Source organism: Papaver somniferum, chromosome 7, assembly GCF_003573695.1.
Source record: "Papaver somniferum cultivar HN1 chromosome 7, ASM357369v1, whole genome shotgun sequence".
Lineage (NCBI taxonomy): Eukaryota > Viridiplantae > Streptophyta > Magnoliopsida > Ranunculales > Papaveraceae > Papaver > Papaver somniferum.
In genome coordinates, this window is record NC_039364.1 from 5,095,109 (window position 1) to 5,107,918 (window position 12,810).

At 32.6% G+C, this 12,810-nt stretch overlaps 2 protein-coding genes across 2 annotated transcripts; one reads left to right on the forward strand and one right to left on the reverse strand.

The window, feature by feature from the left end:
• Positions 1–2,937: 2,937 nt before the first annotated feature.
• On the reverse strand, positions 2,938–3,357 carry LOC113293952. The gene has a single exon (XM_026542395.1). The coding sequence runs from the start codon at positions 3,355–3,357 to the stop codon at positions 2,938–2,940; it is 420 nt and encodes a 139-aa protein (XP_026398180.1).
• A 4,310-nt stretch (positions 3,358–7,667) lies between these two features.
• On the forward strand, positions 7,668–11,638 carry LOC113293134. Its single transcript, XM_026541882.1, has 7 exons — positions 7,668–7,819; positions 7,970–8,056; positions 9,882–10,097; positions 10,215–10,379; positions 10,525–10,578; positions 10,861–11,004; positions 11,157–11,638. Exons 1-7 carry the CDS (start codon positions 7,739–7,741, stop codon positions 11,544–11,546), a joined length of 1,137 nt encoding a protein of 378 aa, XP_026397667.1. The 5' UTR covers positions 7,668–7,738; the 3' UTR covers positions 11,547–11,638.
• The last annotated feature ends 1,172 nt before the right edge of the window (positions 11,639–12,810 follow it).

Consider the following 12,810-nt stretch of genomic DNA (forward strand, 5'->3'; position numbering starts at 1 on the left):
AGGACCCAGTATAAAAATTTATTGTCCTGACATAATTTAGTTACATCTGTTATATATGATTTTTGAGCATTTCATCCTATTGCCCAATTCTCTGTGCCGCTCATCATCAACCTAAATTAATCAATTTCGTTGTAGAAGAAACAGAATTTTGCTAAACAAAATGTATTTATACAGGTGACTTTCATATATATAGCAAACCTTGGCAGTTGGCATATCTGTTGAAGCCACGGAGTTTTGAATTCAAAACAAGGCCACGCAGAGGATCTGATACCTTTATCCTAATTACAATCCCAATTCTCTCTCGTGGGATGGGAGACTCTGAATCCGGACTTTCTTTTAACTGAGGAGTTGAAGATCTGCAATGTGTTCTTTGATGGGTATAGTAGATATACTCCTCCAGTGTTCGAACTCCCATCCATTTTGCAAATTCATAACCCAAGCACTCTAACTGCGTGGCCATCCTTGACACATCAAATTTAAATGAAAAAAACAGCAACCTCTTCCTGGAATGATTAATTCATCGGACTGCTAAATAACCCAAAAGAGACAACTCCCCTTGAATTCAATGTTACCTTCCATCCACCACATACTACACATACGTCAACGTGCATGACAAAAGACCAATGCTTAGCCAACCAAAAAGAGAATATTAACAGGAGTACCAGAGCGTCAACAGAAATACATATACTATAACTCGAATAAACAACAAGAACGGAAATATATCTCAACATCCTATAAAACATAATCGAAACAAATGCTCAAAGGCTATTATGATACAATATCGAAAAGTCGGTGACCATTTCGTATGCAATTCGAATTCGAAAAAAAAAAGAGTTTAATAAGATCCATATATTACTGCAGATACCAGTGTAGTCAGTGGTAAGTCGGTAAGTGATGATGATATTATCCACTTGAGTTTGAAACCCGTCAGCTCCCATATAACCTATTGAAAGATCAAATAATAAAAAAAAACAAGTAAGACTTCACTTAATCTTCACAAATGACTTACCTCAATCCGATGTAACAACGGCTATGTAATCCATGAAAGATGACACGCTTCAAAATCTAACATAGAAGCTGTTAGAACATGGGCATCTAACTCAAAACTAATTGTCAATGAGTGGCGATTAGAAAAAAGAATGAACTCTATTTTTAGATCGGGTTTTATTAGGAGTTCATTTGAAAAAATGAACTCGGTTTTCATAGGTTTTATTAGGAGTTCATTTGAAAGAATGAACTCCTTTTTCATATATGTTTTATTAGGAGTTCATTTGAAAGAATGAAGTCGGTTTTTATAGAGGTTTTATTAGGAATTCATCTGAAACAATGAACTCGGTTTTCATATAGGTTTTTATGAGGAGTTCATTTGAAAGAACGAACTCAGTTTTATTAGGTGTTCATTTGAAATAACGAACTCTTGTGTTTATGCATAATAGTGGAGTTTTAGTTGTGTGTTCAGTTGAAAGAATGAACTCTGATTTTTTGTAATAACGAATTTTTTGTAGTTTAATAAAATGTAATGAAGTTCACAGAATATAATGAAGTGTAGAGTTTTCACGAAATAGAATGAATCAAATGCACACAAAAAAACTGATAGTTCATCAAACAAAATGAACTGCTACAAAAAAAAATGTAGGAATTGACGTGTAAGGATATTTGTGTCCATTTAAATATTTTCAAATAATTATGGATCAAACTGGAAACGTTTTTTCCCGCTGGACCAAACTGTTGTGGTCCCACATAAAAGAGGACCAAAAGATATTTTCCCCTAAAAGTAATGCGTGAAAAAAGTAATTCATCTCCATTGGTGTTGTTTGTGATCATTTTTTTTATTAAATGCGAATTTTATTTTTAATAATTTTAATATTTTATTAGATCTAAAAATGGTTATTTAATATATTGGAATTAATTGTTAAAAAGTAGACATTCACCTTACATTGACATCCTCAAGGTGAATGTTTAATGTCTAACAAAAATTAATCCATACCATCTTCACATTGATTAAGAATTTGGGATTGGACAAAAAATTTAGGAATAATCAACGTCTAACGTATATGATTTCATTGGAGAAACGCTTAGGATTGTTAGGAAAAGAATAGAGATGGTGGAAAATTGAGACCTTGGCGTAGCCGTAAAACCTACGACTACACCCAAATGATGTCTAACTCCCAAACTTACTGAAGACCAGTAAACAAGATAAGATTCAAGCCGTTTCATTATATTTCCAAAGAAGTTTATACAAAGAGATGATGATATTTCTCAAAGAACACAAACCCTAATTCACTTTTAAAACTTTTCTCACCTAACTATTCCTTAGACTAGAAGATATCTCATTACCCTTCATATTGATCTCTTCTCCTTTATTTAGACCTTTTACATATTGGATGAAAACTAATAAAATAGTTTCTCCCCCTAGAAATTTGGCTAAACCCTTGTTCGACTGTCTCCTTATCGTAAACGTTGACATCATCGCCGATATTATTGTGCCGAGCTATAACCACCATCACGGTCTGTTTTATATTCTTATCGTCATCACTTTTTATAGAGACTTTTAGATTGTCAACCCTTGTCGATGTCCGTCTATCATGACACTTTCTAGTTGTCGGGTTTTTGTCTTTCCAAAGTATGGCGATACGTTATCTTGTATCCACACTTGGAGACTATAAAATACCCATGAAGATATGCTCAATCGCCTAACCTTGGTAATATATATTTAATTTATGGATTTTATATTCTCTTTCAAGAATATGTATGGGGAGTAGAATCCTTTTTTCTTTTTTTTTGATACACTGGCCAATGGCCAAAGAAACTACACTAACACTCTCACTTCTCTCACTTCTGCCCTCCCAGCAAGATCAACACTAATTGTGTGTCTTATTTCATCGGGTGATTGAGATATCCACACACCTTCTAACACAGTTGCAGCGCCTCCCTCAGCTAGAATATCAGCCACATCGTTGGCCTCTCGATGCCTTTGTGAAAACCAATTGCATCAAAGTTCTTCTTTAGAGCATCAATGTCTTCAATTAGGGAGTGCAAATTCCATGGAACTTGAACCTCCTTTTTGCACAACTGAATAGCGTAAGTGGAATCACTTTCCACCTCTATCTTCTTGAAACCCATATCTTTAGCCAACAGAATGCCATTCCTTATAACCCAGACTTCAGCCACATTGTTATCATTTTTGAAAACATGCTTTGCATAACACGCATAGAACTCAACCTGGTCTCCACGAATAATGCCTCTAATACCAGCCATTCCCAAATTGTTAGAAGCACCATCACAGTTAAGCTTCACATAACCTTGTTGTGGGTAGTAGAATCCAACCAATAATTGGAGACATCGTACTCGTCCCATACGTAATTGGTGGGTTCCATGGATTGAGGGAAATGGATGGATATTTCATGAAAAATATGTATCAAAGGCTCCGAGTTGCTAGTATCACTGTAAAAGATCTGTTATATACTCAATGGGACTTCTTCTCTCTGTAATGTTTGCCTGTTTGGAAGCCTTTCATTTGATCACAACTAGGCCTACCTTCTGGTACATCTAGAGTTAGCCCCACTGCTAATCCAACCACCAACCCATCACTAAGATGAATTCTTAGTTCTATTCATAGAGAAAGCTAGAAGAAAAAAATGGAGGAGAAGTTTTCCGCAAAGTAACTCAAATAAAGATGATATTCTGTGCATCTCCCCGGAGTCCTCGGATATTCCGAAGCATGAAAGTAATACCAAAAGGGTAAAATATGACCGAAAAAATATCGTATATTATGTCCTTAGAATGATGACGTACACGATTGCATGATCAACCTAGTTAGAACAATTTTAGGAATGCACTAATAATGCTTTTGAAATATTCATCTGGACTCATGTTCACTGGAGTGGTAAGTCGAAGGACGACATATTATCTGCATTTGTACTGAAGGCCTCATTTGGATTATAAATTATAGAGATTGTCACGTGTTAAAATTTGTTAAAAATCCAAAGGATAATATGTTGGAAAATTTGTTTAAATTAGAGGGTTAAAAAACACAAAGAGAACTGGTATACCTCTAACTCAAAGGATCTTTCGATTCTGATTCTTGTAGAAAATAATTCAACAAGTCAATAATTTAACCATTCAAGATTGAGTGAAATCTTAACAGCGTAATTGAATTCAAGGATTATATTTTATTAATCTGATCCATAACACTAATTTAGATTTATGATGATGTTATTAGAGCAAGTCTTATGGTGGAATCCATTCATCTTCCAACTTCCACGCCACCTCAACATTTGGAACTGTGGATGGAAGCGCAAGTGTAATGGTGGAATAGTAGAAACGCTATTCTTAATAGAGCTAAAAAAAACGCAATTAAGAATGAAGCTAAAAAAATGCAATTAAGAATTGAGCTTTTTTTCAGCCGTTAGATTTCAACAACTCATTTTAAATCTACGGATAAAAAAAACGCAATTAAGAATGGAGCTAAAAAAACGCAATTAAGAATGAAGCTTTTTTTTCAGCCGTTAGATTTCGACAACTCATTTTAAATCTACGGATAAAAAAAAACGCAATTCTTAATTGCGTTTAACACTATTTTTATTGGTGTTTAGATGGATTCCACGGACCCTTCCACCAAATCATGGAACCTTGCTTGGATTTTCTGTGGAAAACCCCAACTTGAAAGTCATTAGACTTAACATTCCATGAGTTTTCCACACTTAGAATAGGTTGGATTCTACCATAAGACTTTCTCTTAGAAAGTAAGAAAGCCATAAGTTTTTGATGTGTTTTCAAAAAAATAATCACACCTATTTATTACGAGTCATCTCCGTTGGAGATGCAACATTTGGTTGGAATGGAACTCCTTTCTAAAAGATGGCAAATTAATTTAAGAAAATAACCAGAAATAAGCCTTTATGACATAACATAAATGCTCTGAAATACGTCTCTATTACTTAACCAATAAAAACCTGGCTAAACTTGGGCCTATGAACATTATTTTGGGCCTTTGACTGTAGGACAAAAAGGTTATTAAGAGATGTAACTACCAATTTATCCTCTATTAAATATTAATACTATTAATTTGTCCCCATCAAATCCTAACTATAAAATCAAAAACTAAAATCAAAATCATAAAAGTAAAATCATAAAATTAAAATTAAAATCAAAATCATAAAACTAAAATCATAAATCTAAAATCAAATTCAAAATCAAAATCAAATTCATTTCCATCTCCACTTCAACTGATTCTTCTTCTTTTCTTCTCAGCCCAATCCTCTAAACTAAGTTTTAGTAACATGTAGTCGCTCAAAAATTAATGTATATGTGATTAGATTGCAAATAGAAATGGTTTATGTTCATGCCCACAAAGACCGGTTGTCCTTGATATGTTTTCTGGTTCGAGAAATTTGAACCAGAATCGGTCAATGTTAATGTTCACATAACCCGATTCAGTTACGGTGGGGATAACCATTTTTCTATAACTATTTTTTGTTGGAACCGGATTATATGTTCATCCACAAAAATCGATTATGTACCGTTTGAATTCATAACTGCTTAGCCCATAATCGGATTACATTAGCACTTATAAAAACCGATTGTTGATGTATAATGCTAGAATCAGATTTTATATGTGTATCGAGTAAACCGATTGTTGTAAGGAAAAATTCTCAATTTTTGTGTATCTTTTTATTGTTAGAATATGATTACATGAGCAGTTTTATAAACCGATTCATGTTATGCAATGTCAATAGTCGGTTTTTATGTGTGCATCGTCTAAACCGATTCTGGTTATACCCGAATTGAAAATGAGTATTAGTATGATTTTACACAATCTCAAAACAAGTATGATTTCATACTCGATCTCAAAATGAGTATTTAATTTATACGCGAACTGAAATCGAGTATGAAATCATACTCATTCATTTATGTTTGATTTTTTTCCCAATAATCAATTTTTTGTGTACATGTGTAAAAACCGATTCTGAGTTTTCTTTATGAATTGAAAAAATCAACCCAAAATTGTTTATGAGAGCATGAACATATATCGATTCCGGGTTGATTTTTTTCAAGAAGAAAAAAAAATTTCATGTTTTGATGATGAATCAAGATTAAATGATTTCTAGTTTAATTTCACTAAATATCAATTAATCACCCGATTAACACTAATTAATTAGAAATAAATTACTCATTATGTAAAATAGTTGGATAAAAAGTTATTCTTTTTTATCTTTTAATGGCCTTTTTTGACTTGTAATCATAAGCCCAAAATAATGTTTACATGCCCCAATTTAGCCATGAATAAAAATACACCTATATTATGTAACCAATAAACCACCGTAAATTTTATGAAATCAATTATTATTTTTTTGTTATTTAGTTTTCTTGATCAGAAAAGAGAATTTTACCGAGTTAATTGTGTCATTCCCATCCTTATATCTTGGAAGGTTCTACAATTTCTTTTTCCAAAGACACCAAGAGATCACAGCCAGAAGACAACAAATTACCAATGTTTCTCTTGACAAATTAGCTATAAGAGGCCAAGTGCTAACAAGAGTTAAGAAGCCCGGAGAGGTGACAGCATTTTATAGTTAACTCCTTGAGAAAGAAACTCCATGCATCCAGAATTTTTAGACATGGATAGCAAATAAAATAATAAACAATTAAAAGATCTAGTCAATATTTTTTCCCCATTACACATAATAGATTGTATATTACAATGCCTACTCATTTCAACTATTTATGCTTCTAAAATCATAAAACTAGAGATGTATATCCATATCAGTCTTACAAAGCAAGCCAGACAATCCTTGTGTACAGAGATCAATATTAGTTTCACATAAATTAATAAAGACTACAAGCCAAGATTTAAACCAAGTTCGTAAATCACTAGTACAGCCAAACCAATTCTACAGTTAAACGTGAGCAGTAGAGTCAATTGGGTTTCTTCTCAGCTTTCGGTAATTGTGTCGCTAGGGAAAGAATTTTTTTTTTAACTTGCCAGGAATTTAGGATTTAAGGGGACGCAATTGGGTGTGAAACTTTCTTTAGGCTTGGAAATATAGGCCTAGTAGTAGGAATCTTGAAAATCAAGAGGTCGCACTTGCGCACCCTTGTTATGCATTGTCTCCGCCACTGCATCCATCCCACGCCACCTTACAGTGAATGAGTGAATAAGGGCATGGTTAGCCGACTCTCCGTCTTTGCTTACTACCAAGTACCACTTTTAAACTTAATAATGGCCGTGGGTTCAAATGGTGGATCCAAAGCCTAACATCCAATACCACCTGAAATAGAAAAATCCTTGCGTTCTCTGTCCGATGAAATCTCACTTATCAAAATACCATATGAGACTGATAATTAATAATGACAATTATCCCAAAATAGAATGTCTTAATTCCAAATTAATGCACATTAAATAAAATATAGCAATCTGGACACTACTAAATCAAAAGATTACTGTCAATTTCAAACATATGAGAGTATTATCCTAATAAAGTCTATTAATTCAAATTTAATGCACATTAGTAAATGTAGCAATCTGTGCACCATTAAATGCAATCTGTGCACCATTAAATCAAGAGATTACTCAAGAATCACAACTAAAAAACTATATAAATCAAACAAAAAAACATTAAACTCATATTCTAGACTTAATACAATGAAGTTTTTACAATTTATCTCAATCGTTTACATTATCCTGGTTTATATCACTCTTGTTTCAGCGACATACCGAGCGGGTGGAAAACGAATCATGTCAAAAACAAAAGAAGATGATATAGAAATTGAAAAACAACTAAGAGTTTTGAACAAAAAACCAGTTAAAACCATTGTGGTAAGAAATTTGTTCCCTCGGTCATATTCAACTATTTACACATCTTATTTTTAGATTGGAAATTTATATTGTAGGTAGACGAATCTTCCAATCTATTCATGTCAAAAATATCTTTCTAATATATTTTTTTTCTTGTGATTTAAATTTCAGACTAAGATCGATGACATAATAGATTGCGTAGACATTTATAAGCAACCAGCATTTGATAATCCATTGCTCAAAAAACACAAAATCCAGGTAAGAAAATATTATTACGTTACAGATGAATTCTTTTAATTTGTTTCTTTATTTAAATTTAACCTAAAACCAGGTAAGAAAATATTATTACATGTATAAATGATTTCTTTTAATTTGTTTGTTTATTGAAATATAACCTAAAATTGTGAAATGGTCTGGAAATTCAATTACATCAGGGAATGATTAAATTAAAAATGACCATGCTTATTGTCGAAATATATGGTCAAATTGTAACATAAATTTAGAAGTGGGCATTTGGGTTTGTATACGCCAATTCGAATAAGCCCATCCGTTTTTTATGGGTGGGTATCTAACTCGACACTAATGGATTGAATGTGGGTGCTAAGTTAGATATCCTTCCAATATCCATATCCTTAGAGTTAGTAGTTATTCTAGTATTTAATGGAGTTTCTTTACTAGTATTTGATGGGTGAGTAAGGAAATTTTAATAAAAGTTGTGTGAATTTAAGTAAACACTAGTAAAAATTATGGTAGTAATGATGATGGGATCTTAATTAAATCATTTTTGTTAATTTTATCTTTTATATTTTAAGTATTAATTATAGAAGAAATACATTAGATTATTTGCACCTAGTATGCCAGATGTGAAATCCGATGTGGATGTAAAACTGGAAGAATAAATCAAACCAATAAAAGCATTCATTTTTTTTTCTTCGATGTATAGATCTTGATTTTGTACTTAGATCATCATTAATTCTTATTTCTTCCATGAATTTTATTGCCATTAATCCGTAGACTTTGATTTCATGTTTTCCATATGAATACTTGCATCTCTACAAAGATTTTATACGAGAGTGCGAGAGAGATACAAAGAGATAAGTCTCATATGTAGAAAAAGAAAAATACAAGAGTATGCTTATATTTTATAAAAATGAAACAGATGTAATATATATTTATTAAAATATTTGGGATTTTAGTATAACTTTGGAAATATATATGGAGCTTTTATAGATCTCTAACTTAATATTCATGCACGGTCATCTCGATATATTATCTTTTTTTCTTTATAAAGCATGCATGTATTAAAAAAAAAGCAACTAAATTGTTATAGATCCATTAGATAGTTAAAGTCTCTTCCATGAACGGGTGAGGGACAAACTCGCGATCTCTTCACATCATCATTCCATGCTTCAAGATATACTAATGGTAACCAATGAAAAACGATAATGGTGATTCAAATCTGTTTTTGATTAATCTGCGACTATTAAGAAGACAGAACAATTTTACACCGTCTCTATTTTTTGCATCACATATAAGTCTTAGACAGTTTCGTCACTACAAGTGTATTCTTAAGATAAAGTAGGCATGGACTTCTTCATGGTATATACGAGTTAGATTCAAATAATGTATGAAGTCTTGAATTCAGCTAGACTAAAGTCCAGGTGTTAAAAAATCAATGATGCCTGGATAGGAGGGACATTGAAACAATAACAATCGAACTTAAATCATAAGCTTTATTGAAGTGGTTTTTGATGCCCACGAATTTTAACATGATATTAGTATATTAGAGTTAACAGTACCACATGTGAGCGTTGTGAGGTGCATGCAATTTCACATTGCGTATCTATTTATAGTTACAATATGAACAAACCAATTTACTTACTTATTGCCAGTTTGGTTCGAGTTTGATGCCCACAAACTTCAACAGTTAATACCTTTAATTCCCATGACGAATTAGTCTCATGAAAAAGATAGGTCCATATTTCATATTGTTCCATCATACAATGATCTATATGATGTTATTTATGATACTAGGATACTTTTCCTATATTGTTTACAAAATTTGATGTTTACATATTTACAGATGAGTCCCGATTCAATTCCGGGACTGAGAACCAATAAAACCATTTCATCATCCTCTATACTTGGTGTTCTTCAAAAGGAAATATGTCCTCCAGGAACCGTACCTATTCGCAGAACAACCAAAGAAGATTTGATGAATGCTAAAAAAATTATAAAGAAAACTAGACTAATCCATGCAAACAATACTTATCCTAACGCACCTCCGGCTAACCAGCAAGTAAGTAGTATACTCTTGTTACATTTTATTTTATTTTTGAAGCATCTATTTACATTCTTTTTAATTATTAGCCGATGATTACAGTTGAAGTATAAGTAGATTTATCTTGTTTTGTAGTTTGTCTATGCTGAAGAAATCATTGAAGGGAAACAATATTTCGGAGGCACTGCCTATATGTCTTTACATGACATGTCGATATATCGTGACGAGCTCAGTACTTCACAAATTTGGCTTCTTAATGGACCTCATGAACAAATAAATAGCATTGAATTCGGAATAATGGTAGGTATTATCTTTTACATCTTCAAATTTGATCATATGATTCATATTTTTTTACCAAACAGAAATAAAGTAAGTTTATTGGGTTATGCCGTAAATTATTCAGAAATGTCCTTATGTTCTTTTTTGTGTGTTTTTCTTTTTGAAGCACGATCCTTTGTTATTTGGTGATGGCCGCGCTCGATTATTTGGTTCTTGGACTGTAAGTTTTATTTTTAGTTATTTTTCTATATATATGTTTATTCAGTGCAAGATATTAACCATCCGAATGATACTAACGGAGTTCCCCGGACAATGAACTTCATGAGGATTGAATATGAATTATTAGGATAAAATATCAACAAAAAAGTAAAACACATACCTTTTTCTGAAATGTATAGATTTTATTCAAATTGTGTATGTTTGTGAGTACGCGTGGAAAACAAAGAACACGTTGTTATAGCATGAAAAGACAATAATTACTTTATTATGACTAATGTTACAGGCTGATGGACACCAAACAACAGGTTGTTATAATATAATGTGCCCCGGCTTCGTTCAGGTTAATCGTGGGATAACGTTTGGTTACCAGTTTCATACAGGAATATATGGAAAAGGAGTATTCGATATATATCTTATGGTGCGCAGGGTAAGGAAGTATTTCTGATTTTTTCCTTCCTCGGTGTTCTTCTTTTCTTCATATACCACAAATTTGGATACGTAAATACCAGCTTATATTTGAGTTGAAATATATATTATCAAAAAAGTTAATGAAAATTTTTGTATCTATATACGTGGCAGGCCCCGTTAAGTAAAGACTGGTGGTTAAGTATTGGATCGAACGCTGAAACAAGTGAACCAATAGGATATTGGCCGAACGAAATATTTACACATCTGGCAAACAGTGCATCGAATTTACGATATGGAGGGTTTGCAAGTGCTTTATATAGAAGATCAACTCCACCGATGGGAAATGGATACTTGCCTCAACTTACCGACTTTACGAGAACAGCTTACATGGTTAAAATGAAGTATGTAAATGAGACAGGACATACAGTTAACCTAGACCGACGCTCAATGCAAATCCATCGCAGTACGACAACAGAATGCTACAATCTTATGTTGGCTAATCCTTTAGGAGATTTAGATATAACTATGGCGTTTGGGGGACCTGGTGGTGTATGTACCTAGTACAATGATACCGTAATAATATTCTCAATATTCTTAATAATATTCTTAATATAGATACATTCGGAATAATATTTGAGATTCTATAATTTTGATTTTTTAAAGGGTAGTCTAAATCATTTCATTGTTTTGTCCAAATTTCATTTTATTGTTCATCCAAAGAGTTTTGCGAGAATAAGTATAACCAACAACATAAATACTCAATAAAATTTCCTTTTAAAGAATAAAGCTAACATTGGTAGAGCTTGTCAATCGCCACATTGGTTGTTCAGCATAACTGCGTCTTTTCTGTGGCTCGGAAGGAAACCATTTGTGTCTGGAAGATGAAATTCTGAAGTATATGGTGCATTATGAGGCACCTTGTGTATTGGTAGGATGGTTGATACACACATGACGGACGTCCCTCATTTGGGTTATCAACGGGGTACCGAATCTCGATATCCGTTATCGGTAATCCGAGTTCATATAGATAATTTTCTTATATAATGGGAATCGGAAATCGGTAACAGAATTTTATTGGTAATTCTTGTCTTAGTGAAACGGTATAGGCTAAGGCACATACCGGTTGGTTAATTACCGATATCAATACCGATACTTTTCGATAACGGTGTTTACCGGTAACTGTAATTATTTTCCAAGGATGCAATGGTTTTTTAATTTCCTTGTCTGTTTTTTTTTTCTTTTTTGAATTTGTATGTGTTTACTTTATGTTTGGCATGGATCTTGAATCGAAAGCTTCTTATTTTGCACTAAATTTCGGTGTGATAAACAGGTTATATAAAACTCTGTCATTTAACGGTGTTTGTCAGTAATTTTATTAGTATCCAATAACCTTAACGAAACGATATCGACTAGGATTTTTAGAATTCCACCGGAAATTATCGGTATCGAAATTCCGGTAGAAATTATCAATAACGGTACCGGCTAAACCAATTCATCTTTCGATAGATTCCGTTGACAACCATATCCCTCATTATATGTCATGTATGAATGCAAAATCGCCTGGATGTGGGTTTCGATTGTTGAATAGTTATTTTGTATAATTATTAAAAACGTAGGGTTACCAAAATACACCACCACTTTTTCATTAAGAAATATGTATGGACTAACTCGATACAATTTCGAGAGTAATAATTGAATCAAGAAAAAGTAATCAAAGTTATATTTCTCTTGTGATTAGAACGTTTACAGAAACAAGTCTGTGAACCTAATCACACAAAGATTTCTTGGATGGTAGTAAGGACCAATTGTCCAAGATTCAATATAG

Excerpts from the sequence above, each read along its gene's own strand:
- LOC113293134 (XM_026541882.1), top strand. The coding sequence starts at position 7,739 with ATGTCAAAAACAAAAGAAGATGATATAGAAATTGAAAAACAACTAAGA. Across the intron at positions 8,057-9,881 it reads TCAAAAAACACAAAATCCAG|ATGAGTCCCGATTCAATTCC; the intron begins GTAAGAAAATAT and ends ACATATTTACAG. Across the intron at positions 10,098-10,214 it reads CACCTCCGGCTAACCAGCAA|TTTGTCTATGCTGAAGAAAT; the intron begins GTAAGTAGTATA and ends CTTGTTTTGTAG.
- LOC113293952 (XM_026542395.1), bottom strand. The coding sequence starts at position 3,357 with ATGGGACGAGTACGATGTCTCCAATTATTGGTTGGATTCTACTACCCA.